The 22,448-nt window shown below is 40.4% G+C and overlaps 2 protein-coding genes across 4 annotated transcripts in view; both read left to right on the plus strand.

Annotated features, from left to right (window-relative positions):
- The first annotated feature begins 157 nt into the window (after window positions 1-157).
- Window positions 158-15,844, plus strand: LOC114462540 (5-hydroxytryptamine receptor 3C-like). The gene is made up of 10 exons (XM_028445447.1): window positions 158-255; window positions 3,922-4,006; window positions 6,634-6,794; window positions 7,631-7,675; window positions 8,533-8,639; window positions 8,744-8,913; window positions 12,483-12,643; window positions 12,728-12,938; window positions 13,393-13,602; window positions 15,415-15,844. The coding sequence occupies exons 2-10, from the start codon at window positions 3,964-3,966 to the stop codon at window positions 15,714-15,716; spliced, it is 1,410 nt and encodes a 469-aa protein (XP_028301248.1). The 5' UTR covers window positions 158-255; window positions 3,922-3,963; the 3' UTR covers window positions 15,717-15,844.
- The window catches only part of LOC114462541 (5-hydroxytryptamine receptor 3A-like), a 32,783-nt gene continuing 10,540 nt past the window's right edge, over window positions 206-22,448 (plus strand). The window contains exons 1-7 of one of the 3 annotated variants that reach the window (XM_028445450.1): window positions 206-224; window positions 1,078-1,083; window positions 3,944-3,972; window positions 6,741-6,750; window positions 16,572-16,626; window positions 18,561-18,721; window positions 19,301-19,345. In XM_028445450.1, the coding sequence (XP_028301251.1) occupies window positions 16,584-16,626; window positions 18,561-18,721; window positions 19,301-19,345 (249 nt within the window). In that variant the 5' untranslated portion in view covers window positions 206-224; window positions 1,078-1,083; window positions 3,944-3,972; window positions 6,741-6,750; window positions 16,572-16,583. Of the gene's footprint in view, window positions 225-1,077; window positions 1,084-3,943; window positions 3,973-6,740; window positions 6,751-16,487; window positions 16,627-18,560; window positions 18,780-19,300; window positions 19,346-22,448 lie in introns of those variants that run through there. The other 2 variants (XM_028445448.1, XM_028445451.1) reach the window with 2 other exon arrangements.

Consider the following 22,448-nt stretch of genomic DNA (forward strand, 5'->3'; position numbering starts at 1 on the left):
GCATACTTAACAGGAAAAAAGTTATGATCACCGACAGTTTTGCTTGTCACTGTGTAAATAAACAACTGCAAACACTCCTACATGATAAGTTTTCGATTTGATATGCAGTATGCAAATTATTTGTTAAGTGAAGGAAGCCAGTTCAGTCCTCGTATGACCTGAATTCACTCACAGTCTCATGGTGGAAGCAACTGAAAACGGAGTGACAGAGACACAATGAAGACTGGATTCTCTTAATCTGTTCATTGCTTTCAGGTAAGAAATCCTGCAAATTTATGAGATTAGGAACAAAGTTGATTACATAAATGTGATGATAAGAAAGACAACAGCTGGTGTGAAACAGAGCTTAAACAGGAGCGGTATTTCGGGGTGGATTCACTAAAGGTTTAGGGGTATTAAAACGTGAGCAAACGTCACTCTACGCCAGGGGTCTCAAACTCAAATTACCTGGGGGCTACAGTAGGCAGATTTTCTTCGTTCCTTTTTCAGTGCATGTAAGATCTTAATTTCTGTCAGGACATAAAGACAATTTCAACCCAAAACTTAAAAAGTGTATCTGGAGAAAATCGCCAGCCCGAAGCTTTAATTTCAGGTATTCCACAAACAACTTTGGTAAAAAAATTAAATCTTCATAAATGCCATTACTAACAATTCTTTAATTTAAATGGGTTCTTCTGAACATGAACTGCCCTGAACATAAATGCAACATTGATGAACATCGGAATCAGATTCATATATAAATATATCAGCATCAAACTTGGTGATATGCTAAACTGCAGCAGTCCAACCCCAGAAGCCTTGTTTGATTCGCTGGAGAAGGAAGTGTTTTCAAAGAAACTCCTACGACCGGTGAAAAGTTTTTCAGAGACACTAAAAGTCACCCTGGAAGCCACGTTAGCTGGGATTCTAGGAGTGGTAAGTGCGTGCCATGCACGACCAATCCCTCTGCCTCTGCAGACACCTCTATCTCCAGGTTTGGACTTTTATGATGTCTCCTAAATCAACCACAAGTTAGCTACTTTAATCACTATCCTATTAAATAAAGATCACAAGACCAGGAAATTGGAAAGCTTACAAATCAGGAAAAACCCTCCATAAATTTTAGGATTTTGTTTTTTAGTCAAACTCTCAGATTTTTATAAACAAGAGCTTCTTTATTAGAAACTTACTTTCAAACACAATTTCACACCACACAACACTCCAATCTGGAACAATAGATATATTGTGGTGAATATATTCAGATCATTTGTACAAGATTGTGAAGGCTATTCCACTGTCATTTAAGAATGTGATTAAACAAGATATAATACATTCCAAAGTTATCAAATTAAGACAGCTGTATGTCAGTGATGTTGAATGTTGTAACCTTAAGGGAAACAACACATAAAAATGTTTTTTTGAGTTCCTGTTCCATTAACTCTGCTAAAAGAGATTACATCCTCAAATATTTTAAAATGTATGAAAGAAAGAAGATAAGATGTAAATAAGTTCATTCAGTTTTGATTTAATGGTGTTTACCCTACAAACGTATTATTGAGGCAGAGATTTAATTTGGATGTTGGTTACTGTGTATTTTGTGAAATCGGCACTGAGAATTTGGACCATATTTCTTTTTTGTGTGACAAAGTGCAGAGTTTTTGGAGTGATGTTCAGAATTGGTTTCTATCTAAAGGGATTCAACTTAATATAATCACTGTAGCATATGTGAAATTTGGCTTGTTTGTTCATGGTAAGAAAATTGATTTTGGTGTGAATAATAGTGTTCTGATCCTGTACGTGGTGAACATGCTGCTTCCAAGCTGTTTCCTCATCACGTTGGACCTGTTCAGCTTCCTCCTACCTCCGGCTACTACGGATCGCTCTGCCTTCAAGATGACACTCATCCTGGGATACACTGTCAACATCTGAGAGGTTGAAGTGCTCAGATTAACATAAAATCAGAAAGCAGAAGTGGTTTCCACTGTGTCCACATCCAAAACAAAATTTTGTTAGTTTTTGCATGATGGCTGCTTGGATTGATGGTCAGATGTTTGTGACCTTGCAATGAGGATTAAATGCAGTGGTCATTCAGTTGACTAAAAATGTATGTTAATTAGTTTTTTAAGTGACAATAAAGACAACTATGACAATTTAAAAAAAAAAGGAAATATACATGAACGAAAACTAAAATATATTGATATTTTGTTAAATAATTACAATTGATTATAATAATATATAATATATAATGAAAATAATTATAATTGATTGACAATTATGTTCGCCCTTTAGATGGACTAAAATAAGGTCGAGGGATCACTTTGTTTTTAACTGTAATTGGCTCATGAAGATCATGAGCCATTACAGGTTGAAGTGTTAAAGAAGATGAATTAACATCTTGTAACAGGGTTCTGCTTCAGGCGGTTGGGCGATAGCCGCACTCGGGGACTCAGAGGACAGTTTAGATGTTTTTAATGAGTGCACCCACAATTAGAGCACATATACTGTATTTGGTCAGGTTGAGCAGCTCGTCCTGCTGCTTCTCGCTGTCACCACATCTGTCACTGTGTGCTCTCTGTTTCCCAGCTGCTCACTGCTTTTAAATACAGGTAGAGGGATTAAAACGCCCCGCCACACCTGCGTTCAACCATTCACAAGAGCCATTCCCACACACCACTTCCTCTGCCCCTCCCAGTCCACCAACACACACCCCACACATCTGTTCTGCCAAGAATGAGTAAATTAATTAACATTCATTGCTTGAATCCTTTGCTTCCACTGTTGCAAATGTTAGTCTAAAGGCCCAAACATACTAGGGCAGAATGTACACATAGCGATCCACACAGAGCTTGCAAAAGTCCACAAGGCCAGTGAGCTCAAAGGTTAAATTTTACGACTGCACGCATGTCAGAGTCTCAGTTTAAAACATCAGAAAACTATCCAATAACACAACATAAAGTCCCTACATTTATCAAAAGTCTCTATTGAGAATAAAGTCACTAAGAGCTCCACAGTTGTTCATGAGGATACCGGTAAGGGATGAAAGGTTTCGAAACAGGCAGGGGAGGGGGGAGCGTGGTTGTTTCTATACAAGTCTCACAATTCTACATACTGCAGCTTTAACCAATAGGGGAAAAATAAACAAAAAAGCAGAAAAGATATGGAGATACGTTCAACCCCAATTTAAATTTTTTTTTGGGTTTTCTGACAGATGTCACTGTTAGATATAAAAGAGAAAAAAAATTACAAATGTTGACGTTCTTCAATTGTATATTCTGAAATGTAGAGACCTCCATAGTGTCTGCAGCGACATTCAGTCAGAACAAATCCATCCAACCGTGGAAGAACTCAGGAAGCTGAGCAAAGGGGTGGCAGTCATTTGTCAACAACTTGACAGACACTTCGAAGGGACTCAGACTTCCCGAGAATGGCAAATGATTGGGATTATAATCGACCGGCTGCTTTTTGACCTTTATATTATCTTCATCACCATCAGTTTCCTCATTGTTGTCATTATCTGGGTCAAAAGTAATATAAAGTAGAATCAGCTTGACTATGGACTACTGAACTACACAGTTACATTGAGACAAACAAAAAAGAACACAGCTCATTCAGAGGGCCTAAGTTTAAAAAGTTATGTTTCCTCCCTCCCTTGCTATTCCACATTTTGTAAAATGTGAGCTCCAAAAGTTGGATTTTCCCCTTATGACTCATTTGTGTTGTTTGTTACATTTTGTCCAACGTGACGCACAATTTGTGCTTCAGTTTATTTAACAGGAAAAAACAGACTAAAGTTATGACCGCAGTTATGGTTGTCACTGTGTACATAGATAACTGCAAACACTCCTGTGTGTTAAGTTTTTAGTTTAATGTGCAGTACGCAAACAACTTGTAGAGTGAAGGGAGCCAATTTCGTCCTTGTATGATCTGAATTCACTCACACAGTCTCATGGTGGAAACAACTGAAAACAGAGTGACAGAGACACAATGAAGACACCCTGGATTCTCTTCTTCTGTTCGTTGCTTCCAGGTAAGAAATCCTGGAAGTTCATGAAAATAGGAACAAAGTTGATTACATGAATGAGATAACAAGAAAGACAACAGCTGCTATCAAACAGAGCTTAAGGTGGAGCCATATTTAATGTCATACATGAGCCAACATTAATTTTAAACTATGATTTGCTCTAAAATAACCTTGTTAAGCGAGTATTAGTGATTCAGGAGCGGATTCACTATGGACTCTATTCTCCCATGCGCGTAAGTCCAAAAAGCCGCGCAGCGGTGCTGTTTTATGCTGTGCGCTATTCTCCCCCTGTACTTAAGTCAATCGCTGTGCGCCTTCATCCCAGTTACGCACTGTGGGTGGAGAAGCCCTGAAGTGTGGGTGTTCCCATTCAAATCTGGCTTTACGCGCATTCTCCGGTGTGCGAAAGCCCTTTTCTTCTTACGCACTTCTAACCCTGGAATAAGTGCAGCGCAGGTGAAACATTATATTGCACCAGAAATATAGATTTAGTTACATTTGAAGCTACACAAACTCGTGCGTCGGGCAGCAGCAGCTGTGATCACTCAGCTGCGCAATTAATTAAAACTCTGACAAATGCAGACTTCTGTCCATGTTGGTCACAGTTATTCAACTATTTTCATATCATGTCCAACTTAAAGTCACAGTTTGATCCACTACAGAGTGAATCAAGCTGTCATATGCAGATGAGGATGGAGCATAAGCTGTTCCCACACATATTTTATTTAGTCTCAGCTCAGGTTGCTTTAAACAACTTGTATTTAAAGCTGCGTATTATGGAAACCAATAGTTCTGTTTCACTGCAAACATTCCTCAGAATTAAAGCAGGACGCTCTGCGACCGCTTTATTTCCTCATATCTACAGTGCATCTAACTCGGTCACACTTTACAGCAATGATGATGAACAAGGAGAGGGATTTTAACTGTGACTCAGACAGAACAATGCGGCTGATCCTCAGTCACACTGCAATAATCTGATCAATGATCTGATCAAATCAACCTGTTACATTGTTTATAAATGAAGGCATTACAAATTAAAAGTGAACTTTATCATTCTCACAGATTTTAACTCATTCAATGCCAGCCATTTTCAGATTTTCTACCCAGCCGTTTTTAAGCATTTTGACTGATTTTAAAAACCCACAGAGTAATTTCTACTATGACTATCTGAAATCTGAAAGATTGAAGCCTCTACTTTCATCAAAAAAAATAATTTGTTTCTGGCTCGTCTCGTTCTTTTGTAATCAGCCATTGAATAGAGCAAGTTTTACAGAAATCTTCAGTTTCAGAGCAAAAAGCTGAGAAAAAAAGCTCTTTTGCTTTAGTTACAACTCTAACATCTGAAAATTGTTTCCTTATATAAAACAAAACAAAAACAAGACACTGAGACCAGGCTTTTGATGGAAAAAACTATTATTATTTATCTATCTAGGTTAGAGTTGAATGGAATTCTTACTGTATTTTGGCGTTCCTCCAAGTTTCTCTCCCATCAGTCTGCACACACGCAACTTCCTCTTCCTCCCGGACATGCAGAGAGTCACTGCGTTCCCCGTTCTTTTTATCATTTTATCTCACCATCGCCACACTATCAATGAGTAAAACACATGCTCTAGTCAAGTGTGCCCCCCACACGCAGGGATGACCCGTTTGGCCCGGTTAGTTGATGGTTTTATCTCAACATTATCAATAATGTACTCATGTCCATACATGTTCAGTGTTAGTATGTGGAGCTGTGAGCTGCTGGATACGTCACAATATCACTCTGTAGCACCAAAAGCTCACTCGTTCCTGTTTCTTCCTCCCACCAAGGGGGAACAAAAATATGGGAGGACGAATAGATGTATGCAGGGGGAGCAATGCAATTAATAAACTCTGGAACTGTTTGCAGTGACGGTTTATACTACGACTGACAAGCAGGTGCAAACACACGCAGAGATCATCGCTGCTGTAACTGTAGACAGAAAACATAACAGATGAAGAAAAGGCTCCAGTTGTGTGTGTGTGTCTGTGAGAAAAAGCTGGACGTGTGTCCATCTCTTCTCCGAGGGTCACTTTCTCTCTCACACACACACGCGCGCGCGATCAGGAACATCTTAGCTTAGAGTGACACTGAGACACTAATGCATGCATTTGTTACATCAGGACTAGTTTAGAGTAATTGAGTAACAAATGGGTACAAGCAGGTGAAATATTTCTCCAGTAATGGATTATCTTCATTGGATTCCTGTAAAATCTTGAAAGTTTAAAATTTCTCTGTTAGCATAAAAAGCTCCCAGCAGAACAGGCTGTTAGATTTACCAAAGTGTTTAATTACGTCTGGTTCCAGTAATCCTAAGTATTTTTTCTTTATGCTGCTCTCTACGTTGATGGGGGACCTTTTCTGGTGCACCGAGCAGCTGTAATCTGTTGCTTTAATGTTTCTTTCTACAATCGGTGGCTTTCTCTCCTTTCTTCTCTTCCATTGGCTGCTAGGAAAAATATACATGTCCTTTTATTACCTGTTGTAACCTTTTCCTTTTCACATATTTCAAAGAAATCTGGCTGTTGATGCATACGGTATGTGTGTGTATATATATATATATATATATATATATATATATATATATATCAGCATCTAACTTTGTCTTGCTCAGGACTTGGTGATACGCTAAACTGCAGTAGTCCGACCCCAGAAGCCTTGTTTGATTCGTTGGAGAAGGAATTGTTTTCAAAGAAACTCCTACGACCGGTGAAAAGCTTTTCAGAGACACTAAAAGTCACCCTGGAAGCCAAGTTAGCTGGGATTCTAGGAGTGGTAAGTGCGTGCCATGCACAACCAATCCCTCTGCCTCTGCTTACACCTCTATCTCCAGGTTTGGACTTTTAATGATGTCTCCTAAATCAACCACAAGTTAGCTGCTTTAATCACTATTCTATTAAATAAAGATCACAAGGCCAGGAAAATGAAAAGCTTAAAAATCAGGAAAACTTTCTTGAACTTGAAGATTTTGTTTTTTAATGCTTGAATCAAAATGTAATTACGGGCCTTCCTGTCTGTCTGGTCAATACCATCAACTGTTACAAACATTTACAATAGAGAAGATTAACTTAGAAAGAAATTACTTAAAATACATACTCACCATTTTGAAATAAAGGAAGAAAGTAAGGGGATTATGTACAAAACTAAGTTTTTTGTTTTGTTTTTTTGTTTTTGTTTTTTGGGGGGAGGGTTAAATACAAATGAAATGTGGCAACAACAATAACAATGACAGACATGTGATGTAAATTTAAAAAGGCCTGCCAGGGAAAACCCAAAACTCGTTCAATAGGCTTGAAGGGAATGCCTCTCAATATAAGTGTTAAACTTTAACTAAAGGAAAAACAATCCAAATGAAAAAAAGGACACAAGGCACCAAAAATCTGAAACAAACGGAACAAAAAAATAAGCATCATTTATTATTACAAGTCAGAAAGTTTCCCTGAATAATGTCCATTAAAATTGGTTTGGTTTTACTTACCTTCTACCAACAAGCAGCAGTCTTTTTTTTCTTTAGGGTCTGAATATAAATAATCAAAAAGCTTTATTTTTTTTTCAGAATATACTATATTCTTTAACTTTTCTTCCTTTTAATAGAAATGTTTCCTCCATAGAATGAAAAATCCCAATCCTTGACTACAATCATTTGGCTCTCACAGGTAAGTTTTTGTGATAAAAATGCAAAATGAATAGAAAATATATCCGTGTTCCAGAGTATTCAGTAATTCTGTTCTTAGATTTAGTGTTTTACATGGTGTGCTATCTTAGCTGATCACTACAAAAATTTGGACTAAAGCTTAAGATTTGTTTCTGAAATCTGTTAGAGCCACCAGTTCTCCCACTTTGGGGGTCACTGCCTCAAGTGTTTCACTACCATCGGAACACTGTACGCTTTGACCTTCCAAATCTACTACAATTGTTCTTTTAACCCTTCTTGATAAGACATTTTTCCTGTTCTCCACTCTCCTACCTATGCTAATATTTGTCAACCGGCATGTCTGCTTGGTTAGCCAGCAGCTATTTGTCATTCTGGAAGCTGAAGTCTCGAAGGTTCTTATTGCCTGCGTTGAGTCCATACTGGATGCAAATGTTTCTGTACACTATCCCAGAAACGAATGCCTTTGTGTCAACATGCAAGTCCTGCCTGGATCTTACACATTGTCACTATGTGCTGGACCGTCTCAGAGGCATCTTTGCACATATAATCTACCCACATTTCTGCTCAATTGTTGCAGTACTCTTTATTTTATTCAGTCAGTCAGGGTCATCGAGGACCGCAATCCTGCAGGTTGTAGATCAGGCGTGTCCAATTTTTTATCTGAGCTGTATGATGACACAATGATTCTGTTTAGCATGTTTGAGAACACACTATTGTAGGTGTAATTAATTAAGTGCTTAATAAAAAAAAAAGGTGATTGCTTTCTTTTGTTTATTGCAGCAGAATAATTTTAATGATAGTTTCATTGTTAGAGCTGTTTGTTTACTGGAATATTTTGTCTTTGTCTGCGTGTTCAAGAAGTGGAACATACAGGGACTGAGCTGGGATGAGAAGGAATGTGGAACTTCAAAGGTTTCCATCTCTCGGGAAAAGCTTTGGATACCTGATATCAGTATTTCTGAATTGTAAGTTTATCCTCTGTAGTTCAGTCAACATTTATTTAGGTATTTTTGTCTTTGAAAACCAACCATGACATGATTTCTAACCAGTCTACCTGTGTCTCTTTCAGTATGGAAGAGGATAAATCCCCTAAAACCTTTTACGTCCACTTGAACAACCATGGTCAGGTTACTGATGATAAACCCGTCAGAGTGGATAGTTTCTGCAAATTGGATATCTACACCTTTCCCTTTGATATTCAAAACTGCACTATGACCTTTGGACCATATCTCCATACTGGTAAGTCTGTACAACAATGATAAAAGATTTGGAATTTTTTTTTTTTTTTTTATTTATTTTATTTATTCAGTTTATTTCCGCCATGGTTACATTCACTTTTTTTTTTTTTTTTTGTACATGCCGAAAAAGGAGACGAGAGAAGCAGTTTGCTTATCTGGGTCCCGTCCCCTGTTTTACCATCGCAAATTTACATGGGTTTACATGTCTCTCTGGTCAAACATTCTTGAGTTGTTCTGAACAGTCCTTTTTTGTGTATTCTCATCTGTAGTCAGTGTTGTCTTTTTTTTTCTTTTTTTTTTCCTCCTCCTCTCTATCGTTGTTCGTGTTGGCCTTGTTCCCTGCCAGACGTTGTTAGCATTCCTCCAGTGCAAGAATAGTTCCTCTTTCGAAGGTGTTTGGAAGTTTTTTTTTCCCTTTTCATCCATAATGTCACCACTCGGGAATGTCTCTTTTGGACACACAAGTTTGCAGCTTGTTTTGTCTCTACATCAAGGTTAATCCAGCTGTTGTTAGTTCTATTGGCAGTGTTGTATTTTCCACTGTTAGATTTAACTTGTATAAACACATTATTATATCTTAGTTCATAAGCAAGGTAGTAATTTCATTGTACAGGAAAACGTGTTTCTAACTGCACATATGACAATAAACAGTTTGAATTTAAATTTAATGTAATCCTTAATCACCCCAAGACCTAGCAATTGAAATGAATAAATGACAGACCTTTTTTACTCTTGGTTTCCACATTTAATTCAGTCTCCGTAAAATAATCACAGTCTGAGTTTTGTTTCCAGTGTTTATATAGATCTGGGTCCATATCCATGATTACCATCAGTAATGTTGTTGTTTAGGTGGATCCTTCGTATTTTCCCAAGTCTTCCATCGTTTTGATGAGGATTGGTTTTCCGTTCTCTTCTCCCAGTGGTGTGATGTAAATCCTGCAGTTTCTTGTCCACGTCCTCACAATTTTTCCTCCTTTTTTTATTTGGCGTGCCTTCGATGCAATGCTTGCATTTTGTTTCGTCAGGTTTTCATTGATGTACACCTTCGTTACCTTCAGTTTATTTCCTTGCTTCAGTAGTTCTCCTTTGAATTTCATATTCGTGAAGGTTATTTTTACAGCTCTGTTATCATTTTTCTTTGGCAGGAGATGGCAGGAGTTGATGTTGTCAGGGTTCAGGACAATGTCCTTCGACTCCAGGTAGTCAATGACCTGTTGTTCAATCGATTTTATTTCTTCGTCACTCGCGTAACTCCTGGGTTTTATCTTTAGGCCTGTGATGATGACATCTTTCTCTCTTTCCTTTTGTTCCAGCTGTTCAACCCTGGCGTTCAACAATTTTATCTCTTCAGCATTTCTTTCATTCTTTTCTTTCAGTGAGTTTTCCAGCGTCTTTTCCAACGACTTTATCTTGGCAGATAGGTTTCGTAGACCCTCGCGTATCATCTCCTTGACCTCTTCCAAACCCGAATTGGGTTCTGAAGGGCCTCCCTGCGGTTTTTTCACCATTTTCCTTCAGTCTTGGGCCCAAATTTTCAGGCTGTTCAGCTGTAGCCAGCTGTAGCCAAGGTCGTGTTATCGGAGCGAATGAAAACACGTCTGCTCTCTCCAAAGACCAGAGACAATTGACAATTCATTGTACACAGTTACTGCGATCGGCTGGCCGATCTGCGCCGATTTCCCTTATTTTGGGGGATCGGCGATTGGCCAATCCTTGCATATGAAACCGATCTTTTCTGCCAATTTATTCTACCTCCGCAAACGTCTTAAAGTCGGTCATAAAGTCAGTCATAAAGTCAGCCACTGTCCTCTTCTGCTGTGAGATGACTGACAGACCCGCCCACAGGGCATGTGTGCATGTGCGTGCTGCGCATGCCTCTGCTACACAGGATAAAAACAACAGTCATGGAGGGTTGGAGGCACGGTTAGCTTAGCATGTCCGCAGTAGTACACAAAAAAAGGGAGCAAAAGATCGCAATTTATAATTCCTGTAACGCGGAAATAAGTCCTGGTGGAACTGCAAACAAAACGCTACTTCATTCACCATAAGACACTGCAACACCGCTGAGTGTGGAGCATTTGAAGCTAGAAATCAAGCTAATGCTAAAGCTAATGGAGCAAACAGCCAGTGGGCGGCTGTTGGAGCTTAGGAGGGAAAAGAGCAAAGCGACTACAAAGAAAACAATGGGGTTCATGGCTTTGTACATGAATAAAAAGCTTCCACTAATGACCAAGTGACTGGAATAAGTGTGAGAACAACTAAATTGTGCCATGTTCATTCTGTCATTACCATAAACCAGGGGTTCCCAAAGGGTGTGCCGTGAGATTTTGTGACAAGCTTACATTGCAATATACAACTATAGAAAAATAATTTTTACAGAGGCAAACTCTATACCTACATTTTTTTTTTAATATTTTGTTAATAAATAATTCATGAGTAATATAGTTGTCTTTGTCACATTCTATGAGTACATAATTATGCACATTTACAGATATTGTACATGATATGAGTGATAACACGTGTTATAAAAGCTATGTTGCTTTTTTGCCTTCAGATTTTTACTTGTCCTTTGGTGTGTCTTGGGCACAAAAAGTTTGGGAACCACTGCCATAGACTGTAAAAAAGACGAGTTGACTTGTGAAAATGTTACACATGCTGCACTTTATTAGTTCTGCAGAATGTTTGAATTTTAGGAGCTTTTTATCTTGTAAACTGTTGCAGATTGTTTTTAGATTGATATTTTTTACATTTAAATATCCACAAAGCTGCAGCATTTGGCCATTTTTTCAATTTTTGCACTACAAGGAAACCTAAAACTCAGGACACTTTATTGGTGGTTTAAGATGTTTTTTTAGTTTGTCCTGTAGATTATTTTATCATCTACCCCAAACCCTGTGATTTTCTTTATTTGTTTTACCAAAATACTGCTGTGCACTTTGTAAAGAGCTGTAAACAGGTCTGCAGTGGAACCTAATGAACTAGTTTTTTGTTTTTTTTATGTGAAAAATGAAAGACTAAAGAAAGCGATATAATTTAGTATTTTGGACAGCAATGTTCTAAACTTTTAATTTATATTTCAGATAACTACCTCATGTGCAGTTAAAACAACAAGTTTGTATAATTTTGTGGATATTTTTAAATGTTTTACAATAAAATAAGATTGAAATATTCAAGGTGTATGCTCTTTATAAAAAAAATTTAAAAAAAACCAGGATTGGCCAAAATCGGTATCGGCAGGTCAGGCTTTAAAAAAATTTAAAAAAAATTAAAAAATAGGTGATCGGTCAGAAAATTGCAATTGGTGCACCCCTTGATAAATCATTAATCTGCAGTAAAGTCAAAATCAACACATTTTAATGCTGACAATGCTGCCACACTGACCAAATATAAAAGATCATCAGAAAGGGCCTCTAAGATCACAGATTCTGTATTTTATTCTAACACATTTAGGCTTTCTCTCTGGCTCCATATGACATTTCGTTCCATCAAAACAGAATCCTTGGAGTAATTGTTTTTGTTCTGATTCTTGCACAATCCACAACATTTTCAAAAAGCTTAAATCTCTTACAGCCGATGAAATCCTGATGATCCAAGGCCACAGTGCTGAACTGACCCTGCAAGAATCCAGAGAAGTGCTTTGGACTAAAGGAGAGTGGGAGCTCAAAAATATACAAGTTACTGCATCAATTTTGGAAATACCTCATGGAAACTACTCTGAGATTAAATACTATGTACATGATTTATTACTTAAAAAAACATTTACATAAACTGACATTCAGTTAATAGTATCCTGATTTTCTTTTTCTCACAATAAGTTCATCCTGAGACGCAGACCGATCCTGTACGTGGTGAACCTGCTGCTTCCAAGCTGTTTCCTTATCACGTTGGACCTGTTCAGCTTCCTCCTACCTCCGGCTACTACGGATCGCTCTGCCTTCAAGATGACACTCATCCTGGGATACACTGTCTTTCTGCTTATTATGAATGACCTGCTGCCAGTCACTGGACACGGGACGCCGCTGTTAAGTGAGTGCCACTAATATTAAAAGCGTATATTAAACGAAGTTTAGTTAGAACGAAAGGAACATCTAAGAAGTTGAAGTGATCAGATTAACATGAAATCAGAAAGCAGAAGTGGTTTCCACTGTGTCCACATCCCAAACAACACTTTGTTTTTGCATGATGGATGTTTGGATGGATGGTTAGATGGATGGATGCTAAATCAGAGTTCAGTTTTACCTATCTAAACAGCAAGCCTGTTTGTGACCTTGCAATGAGGATTAAATGCAGTGGTCATTTTGTTGATTAAAAATGTATGTAGTTGATTAGTTTTTTTAAGTGACAGTGACAACTATGACTATTTAAAAAAAGAAATACACATGCACAAAAGCTATATTAAAAATATATTGATATTTTTGTTAAATAATTACAATTAAACTGTAATGACTAACTCTCTATTCATTAATCATCTCCATTCCAGATGTTTTCTTCTCAATTAGTCTGGCTCTGATGGTGGCCAGCCTTCTGGAGACTATTTTTATCACTAACATCCAATTTAGGTCTGACAACTACGTCCCAGTGCCTCACTGGCTCAGCGTCCTGGTATTAAGATACCTCGCTGCCATTGTTTGTTTACCTCGAAAAAGGAGGAGCACCCGCCTCACAGTCTCTCTTTCACCAGAGCCTAAAGGTATGACGTGTGTGTTTCTTGTCTGTCTCCTTATGTTGGCCCTTTAGATGGGTTAAAATAAGGTTGAGGAGCACATTGTTTTTAGCTGGGATCAGCTCATGTAGAAGACTGTGAGCCATTACAGGTTAAAGTATTAAAGAAGATGAATTAACATCTTGTAACAGGGTTCTGCTTCAGGCAGTTAAAGGAGATATCATGCCTTTAAATCCTCCCTTTTTACATATAAATCATACAGTTATGGTCTATATAAAGCGGAACTGCAAAGCTTGGGTCTGAATTCCTCATTATTATAGCTCCACAGGCCCCTTTTCTGATGTGCTTCTGAGAGCAACTCGTCTCTTTAAATGAGACGAGAAAATGAGACACTTCATACCCCGCCCCCTCTTCAGGTTGCAGAGGTGGCACTCGGTTCAACTCCACCCTGTTCGGCCATTTTTGTAGTTTGTTAACAAGTGAGCTAACACAAGCGCCAAGCTAACGCTAGCGCCAAGCTAACGCTAGCGCCAAGCTAACGCTAGCGCCAAGCTAACACTAGTGCCAAGCTAACGTCACAAAATGCATTTTAATACAGTCTTTTCGGAGACAAAAACGGCAAAATGAAATGACTAATGAAAACTTTAGACTTAAATTAAATCACGTAGGCCATATGATCAAGGATCTAAAACGAGCACACACCGCTGACATATGAAGACGGTGCAACTGCTAATGCTAACAAAACAATAACAGGGACGTCTTATCACACTTTTTTATCGTTATTTACAGCTTACCGAAGTGCTCCGTTCGTCGTCTCCAAAGATAGAAGGAATTGACCCCTCAATCAGACAAAGTCTTTCAGCAAATCTTTCTTTATACTGGCAGAGGTTGCTGAAACAGTCATCCTTGAAATGCTTCGCGCACACAAAAATGACCTTACCCACAGATGTGGGTACATTTCCGTGAAAAATAAAACTCAACCAGGCACTTCGAAAAGGTTCTGATGCTGGGAGACGGTGTAATGAAGCGTGTGGGTTACTACATCCAACAACCGAACATTTTGACTTGTCCTCTCATAACTTCGGCATCCTTGAGCTTGGACTACAAAATAAAAGCGAGAAATAAAAATGGCGGATTGCTCGAAGTGTTGGGCCTGGAGTCGATGTCCTAATTTGGCAGTTCCGCTGCAAATACTGTGACGTTATTGTTCAAAAAACGTAATAGAGAATAGAAAAATCGAAAAAGATTGCAAAATATGACCAAAACAGAATATAAAGATATCAACGGAGCACCTGAAGAGACTAATTTCAACTTTTCTGTACTTCTAAACACTTTAAATATAAAACAAAATGCATTTAAGGGCTAAAAAAGTGGATTTAGCATGATATGTCCCCTTTAAGCGATAGCCACACTCCGGGACTCAGAGGACGGTTTAGATGGCTCCGAGAAAACTTCCTGATCTTAGACAGTAACAAATCAGACATAATCCTCATTGGTCAAAACTCCCTCACCCAGACAGCCTCAGACTTTCACCTCACCATTGATAACTCTACCCTGTGTCCCGCCTCTCAGTGCCTTAACCTTGGTATCATTTTTGATAATAACCTTTCCTTCGACCACCACATCAAACAAATCATGAAAACCGCTTTTTTTCACCTCAAAAACATCTCTCGTCTCCGCCCTTCACTTTCCTTCCCCGCCGCTGAAACTCTAATTCATGCCTTTATCACATCCCGCCTGAAAAAAAATTACATATGTTGAAATTCTTCAATGGTATATTCTGAAATGTACCAATAAAAACATAAAATACTTATCACTTTGCAATTGTCTTTTTCTTAGTACTATACCCAGAACTCAATCCCAGCATCATCTCATCCAAAGACCTTCATAGTGTCTGCAGCAACATTCAGTCAGAACAAATCAATCCAGACGCAAGCATGGAAGAACTCAGGAAGCTGAGCAAAGGGGTGGCAGTCATTCGTCAACACCTCGACAGACACTTCGAAGGGACTCGGACTTCCAGAGAATGGCAAATGATTGGGATTATAATCGACCGGCTGCTTTTTGGCCTTTATATTATCTTCATCACCATCAGCTTCCTCATTGTTGTCATTATCTGGGTCACCAATAATATAAAGTAGAATCAGCTTGACTATGGACTACTGAACTACACAGTTACATTGAGACGAACAAAAAACACAGCTCATTCAGAGGGCCTAAGTTTAAAAAGTTATGTTTCCTCCCTCCCTTGCTATTCCACATTTTGTAAAATGTGAGCTCCAAAAGTTGGATTTTTCCCCTTATGACTCATACATTTTTACAACTAAAATGTCAAAAGTTTGAGAAGAATCAATCAACAACACTACTTCAAACTCAAATCTATTGTTTACAGCAGAAAAAAGTGGTTTGGGCTTAGTTACTCTTTAAATGTGATGCTATGCTTATTGGAGTTTTTTTGTTTTTCTCCTTTTTGAATTAAGAGATATCCCCTCACAAATAATGAATGCTACACACGTGACAGTCTAAACTCTCATATATTGTAAAAATACAAAAAACCAGTTGAGCACCATAAACTAAGCCCATTGTTTAAAATTTTAAACAGTAAATAGAATACAGTACTGCTGTACATTTGTGTTTTGTTTTTGACATTTGAGAATCTATGACAAACAGAAACTAGGTCAGCACTTCTTCTCAATAAAGATTGCCGTACACATATTTTGCTCTTTTCTTTAGATTTGTGTTGTTTGTCAAATTTTGTCAAACATGTGATGCACAATTTGTGCTGCAGTTTATTTAACAGGAAAAAACAGACATAAGTTACACCCGCAGTTATGGTTGTCACTGTGTACATAGATAACTGCAAACACTCCTGCGTGGTAAGTTTTTAGTTTAATGTGCAGTACGCAAATGGTTTGTAGAGTGAAGGGAGCCAGTTTAGTCCTTGTATGATCTGAATTCACTCACAGTCTCATGGTGGAAACAACTGAAAACGGAGTGACAGAGACACAATGAAGACACCCTGGATTCTCTTCTTCTGTTCGTTGCTTCCAGGTAAGAAAAACAGCTGCTATCACACCGAGCTTAAGCAGGAGCCATATTTAATGTCATACATTGATTTTAAACTATGATATGCTCTAAAAAAACCTTTTTAAGCAAATATTAGTGATTCAGGAGCGGATTCACTATGGACTCTATTCTCCCATGCGTGAGTCCAAAAAGCCACGCAGCGGCGCTGTTTTATGCTGTGCGCTATTCTACCCACTTAAGTCAATCGCTGTGCATCTTCATCACAGTTACGCACTGTGGGTGGAGCAGCCCTGAAATGCGGGTGTTCCCATTAAAATCTGGCTTTACGCTCAAGTCTTTTTCCTCTTACGTGCGTCTAACCCTGGAATAAGTACAGCGCAGGTGAAACATTATATTGCACTAGAAATATGGACTTAGTTACATTTGAAGCCACACTGACTCGTGCGTCAGGCAGCAGCAGCTGTGATCAACTCTGACAAACGCAGACTTCTGTCCACGTTGGTCACAGTTCAACTATTTTCATACTATGTCCAACTTAAAGTCACAGTAGTGATCCACTACAGAGTCAAACAAGCTGTCATATGTGGATGTGGATGGAGCATTAACTGTTCCAACACATATTTTAATGAGGCTCAGCTCAGGTTGCTTTAAACAATTTATATTTAAAACTGCGTATTATGGAAGCCAATAGTTCTCTTTCACTGCAAACATTCCTCAGAATTAAAGCAGGACGCTCTGCGGACGCTTTATTTCCTCATATCTACAGTGCATCTAACTCGGTCACACTTTACAGAGATGATGATGAACAAGGAGAGGGATTTTAACTGTGACTCAGACAGAACAATGTGGCCGATCCTCAGTCACACTGCAATAATCTGATCAATGATCTGATCAAATCAACCTGTTACATTGTTTATCAATGAAGGCATTACAAATTAAAAGTGAACGTCATCATTCTCACTGATTTCAAAGACATTTACAAGGATTGGGAAAACTCCATGTTCCATGATTTCGAGACAGCCCAAAAAAATGATATCACCGCCTCCTTTCTTTCAGCCCGCCTTCATTCACAGACTATGCGGTTTTGCTCTACTTATGTGCGGTGGGTGTGTCAGGAGCCTGGACCAGAGAATACGCGTAGGAGAGAAGCGCGTAACAGCAGATGCACAAAAAAGTGCATAAGTACAGACAGGAGAATAGAGCACTAAAAGTTTAGTAGTATTAAAATGTGCGCTAACGTCACTTCAAGTGCTAACAAGGAATACAAAGCCCAGGAAATCAGGAGTGTGCTGCCACTGCGCTGCCCAATGCGCCCTCAATCAATTTAGCGTGTTTCCCCTTAATTAATATGCATAGTAGGCGGATCTCCCAGGGGGAACAAAAATATGGGAGGACGAAATGCAAAAAAATGTATGCAGGGGGAGCAATGCGATTCATGAAATCTGGAACTGCTTGCTGTCATAGTTTATACTACGACTGACAAGCAACTGCAGTAACTGTAGACAGAAAACATAACAGATGAAGAAAAGGCTCCAGTTTAGAGTAATTGAGTAACTAATGGGTACAAGCAGGTGACAGCATATTTCTCCAGTAATGGATTCTCTTCATTGGATTCCTGTAAAATCTTGAAAGTTTGAAATTCCTCTGTTAGCATAAAAAGCTCAATTAGCTTAATTAGGGCTGGTTCCAGTAATCCTGAGCTTTTTTTCTTTATGCTGCTCTCTACGTTGATGGGGGACCTTCTCTGATGCACCGAGCAGCAGTAATCTGTTGTTTTAATATGTCTTTCTACAATCGGCTTTCTCGCCTTTCTTCTCTTCCATTGGCTGCTACAGAAACCATACATGTCCTTTTATTACCTGTTGTAATCTTTTCCTTTTCACATTTTTCAAAGAAATATGGCTGTAGATGCATACTGTGTATATACATATATCAGCATCTAACTTTGTCTTGCTCAGGACTTGGTGATACGCTAAACTGCAGTAGTCCGACCCCAGAAGCCTTGTTTGATTCGTTGGAGAAGGAAGTGTTTTCAAAGAAACTCCTACGACCGGTGAAAAGCTTTTCAGAGACACTGAAAGTCACCCTGGAAGCCACGTTAGTTGGGATTCTAGGAGTGGTAAGTGCGTGCCATGCACAACCAATCCCTCTGCCTCTGCAGACACCTCTATCTCCAGGTTTGGACTTTTAATGTCTCCTAAATCAACCACAAGTTAGCTGCTTTAATCACTATCCTATTAAATAAAGCTCACAAGGCCAGAACAATGAAAAGCTTACACATCAGGAAAACATTCTTAAACGTGAGGATTTTGTTTTTTAATGCTTGAATCAAAATGTAATTACGGGCCTTCCTGTCTGTCTGGTCAATACCATCAACTGTTACAAACATTTACAATAGAGAAGATTAACTTACAAAGAAATTACTTAAAAATACATACTCACCATTTTGAAATAAAGGAAGAAAGTAAGGGGATTATGTACAAAACTATGTTTTTTCGTTTTTTTTTTTTTTGGGGGGGGGGGGTTTAAATACAAATGAAACATAGCAACAACAATAACAATGACAGACATGTGACAACAAGCAGCAGTCTTTTTTTCTTTAGGATCTGAATATAAATAATCAAAAAGCTATTTTTTTTTCAGAATATACTATATTCTTTAACTTTTCTTCCTTTTAATAGAAACGTTTCCTCCATAGAATGAAAAATCCCAATCCTTGGCTACATTCATTTGGCTCGCACAGGTAAGTTTTTGTGATAAAAATGCAAAATGAATAGAAAATATATCCGTGTTCCAGAGTATTTAGTAATTCTGTTCTTAGATTTAGTGTTTTACATGGTGTGTTATCTTAGCTTATCACTACAGAAATTTGGACTAAAGCTTAATATTTGTTTCTGGAATCTGTTAGAGCCACAAGTTCCCTTTCAGTCGATTCACTCGGTACAACACTTATAGTATGGGATATCACGCCCCCGCGTGGCCTACTGAAGAAAACCTCTAATCACGCCTTGAAGGCAGATGATCTGTGATGACGTAAATGAGGCTCTGCCTGCCTCATAAAAACACTGTCATCACAGTCCTCCTTCAGTTCTTACGCTCTTCACCTCGCTAAGAACACCTCTACCGAGTGGAGCTAACAAGCTGCTGCTAGTTAGCTCTGTCCCTGCCTTGGCTACTGCCTACTTAGAATTAATTTAACTACCCCTGTTGGTGTTAGCAGCTGCTGCTGCTGCCCGCGGAGCGCTAATTCTATTAACAAGCTTCGGTGTATCAAAATGAGCACGAATGCTAAAGCAAAGAAGAAGTTTTCTGTTCGCCCCTGTCCTCAGGGGTGCGGCTTCTCCTTACACGATAAGGACCAGCACGAAGCATGTCCCGTCTGCCTGGGAATAATCCACGCCAGGAGAGCGTTGACACAGCCCGAGTCCTGTGCATTTTGTCGCCAGCTTCGGCGTTCAACCTTGGAAAGGCGGGTCGCTTTCGTGGAGAAGGTTCTGGGAAAAGCTGCGGTCGCACGGCACGACCCTCTCCTATCCGAGTCTAGGGACCCGGCTTCGTCCGAGTCTGATGATGAGGAACCTGTGGTCGAAGTCCCCGCTACTAGCTGGGCTGACCACATGGAGTACATGCACGGGTTGGCCGAGGTCGAGCCGGAGTTCTCTGAAGGTTCTAATCTGCCTCTGGTAGGACTAGAAGCCGACCGTGAGGACGATGACTTGCTGGACATCGGTCTGGACGTTCATGGTTTGTCGGACGATGAGCTAGATGCGTTGTCACCTGGGGAATGTGCCGCCGCTACTGCGCCGGTTAACCAGGACGACACATCTTTCTACTCTCTGTGCCGCCGTGCAGCTGAGGGACTGGAAGTGGAGTGGCCCTCTCCTCCCCCGGTTCAAAAACCGTCACGGTTTGCGGGATTTTTTCTCCCTCCCGAGCTTAGGATGGTTAAGAATAGCCTGCCCATGTTCCCGGATTTTATCTCGGAGTTGACATCGACATGGAACAAACCACTGTCTACACGCGTCACGGTGCCCGGCTATGGACAGTTTTTGGATTTGGATGGAGTGGAAAAGGCTGGCTTAGTCAACCCACCTATGGAGCCTTCTCTGGCTGCGTATCTGGCGCCATCTCACAACCATGGCGTGAGCGGCCCCACATCGCTTCCTTCCAAGCACTGTAGATTTTCCTCCTCGCAGCTGGATAAAATCTACAGAGCGCAGGCCGGCACCGCTCGTGCACTGAGCTCTGTCACCATGCTGCAGACCTATCAGGCTATGCGGCTGGCTGAGCTCAGTTCGCTGCTTCCCCCCGACAGCTTTCTGGCTCCTCTCCTTAACGAGGTGAGAGTCGCCACGGATTATATCCTCCGGGTGTCCCGCTGTGCAGCGCTCTCCCTCGGCAGAGGAATGGCGTCTACCGTGGTGTCACAGAGACACCTGTGGCTGACTCTATCGGATGTTCCAGAGAGAGACCGGGCCGTTTATTTGGACGAGCCGGTATCTCCCATGGGTTTGTTCGGGCAATCTCTTGACGCCATTCAGGCCCGTTTTGAGTTAGGGAAGAAACAAGCTGAAGCCCAGCGCAGCATCATACCCAGGCGTGACGCTAAGCCCAAACAATCGGTAGGTGCACGCAGGCCTGCAGCGCCACCTCCGCTGCCCTACAAGAAGGCTACACCTCCGTCAGGTTTTGGACAACCGGGGAAGGTGCAGCCTCCTGTGCCGCAGGTTCTTCGTCATGCTCCACACCACTCGGCTTGGAGCAAAGGTCCGCTGCAGGGCTTCCAAAAGGGCCCAGCGCATAGGCGGAAGAAGCCACACACCTCCTAGCAGTGGGACTGAGTGGAGAGGGACTTCAGCAGCAGGGAGACGCTGCTGTCCCTATTTTGTTGCTGCCGAAAAGGTGCCGGCCAAGTTCTGTTCAGGGGCCCAATCCCAAAAGGCATTGTTCTCGCCTAACACAGTCTCCCAAGCACAAATCCCCCATGCACACAAATGCACATCTGTTACCTCTGTTTATAAACCCCAGTTTGGGGGTGTTGAATGTTTCTCAGGTAACTGTAAAGTTTTGCAATGTTCGTCACTTTCTCGGTGCCCCTTTAAAGGTTCACTCTGTGCCTACTGCAAATATGCCCATGTGGCACTCAATAAAAAGTGCATTTTGTATAAAAAAACAAAGAAAAACAAAACAAGCTCCAACTCATGTAAACCTGGTCGGTCAGGTGAGGCTGCTACCCCCCAGCACGCTAGAGGGCAGCAGCACTCCACCCACAGTGCTACAGGTCAGTCCGCTCGCTGCGCACTCACCCCTTGGGTAGAGAGGACCGTTGCTATGGGCTACCGGTTACAGTTCCGGGTCAGACCCCCACGCTTCACTTCTGTAATAAACACAGTGGTAAAGAAAGAGGCTGCAGCGGTAATGAGGGAGGAAATACACACGCTTTTGAGCAAGAAAGCGGTGAGAGTAGTGCCCGCTTCGGAGATGAAAAGAGGTTGTTACAGCCGTTATTTCATTATTCCAAAGAAAGGGGGGGGACTCCGTCCTATATTAGACCTGCGAGTGTTGAACAGATATCTGCGGACGTACAGGTTCAAGATGCTAACACTCAGACAGCTACTGAGCGCTATCCATCCGGGGGATTGGTTCACAACTATAGATCTCACGGACGCTTATTTTCATGTGGCAATACACCCGGACCACAGGCAGTTTCTAAGGTTTGCATTCGAAGGTGTAGCCTACGAATACCTTGTGCTTCCGTTCGGTTTGTCGCTCGCCCCTCGCACCTTTACCAAATGTGTCGAGGCGGCGTTAGCTCCTATGCGGGAGAAAGGCGTGCGTGTCTTAGC

Source organism: Gouania willdenowi, chromosome 4 (genome assembly GCF_900634775.1).
Source record: "Gouania willdenowi chromosome 4, fGouWil2.1, whole genome shotgun sequence".
In the NCBI taxonomy this organism is placed as follows: Eukaryota; Metazoa; Chordata; class Actinopteri; order Blenniiformes; family Gobiesocidae; genus Gouania; species Gouania willdenowi.

Excerpts from the sequence above, each read along its gene's own strand:
- LOC114462540 (XM_028445447.1), top strand. The coding sequence starts at position 3,964 with ATGAAGACACCCTGGATTCTCTTCTTCTGTTCGTTGCTTCCAG. Across the intron at positions 4,007-6,633 it reads CTTCTGTTCGTTGCTTCCAG|GACTTGGTGATACGCTAAAC; the intron begins GTAAGAAATCCT and ends TGTCTTGCTCAG. Across the intron at positions 13,603-15,414 it reads TCTTTCACCAGAGCCTAAAG|TACTATACCCAGAACTCAAT; the intron begins GTATGACGTGTG and ends TCTTTTTCTTAG.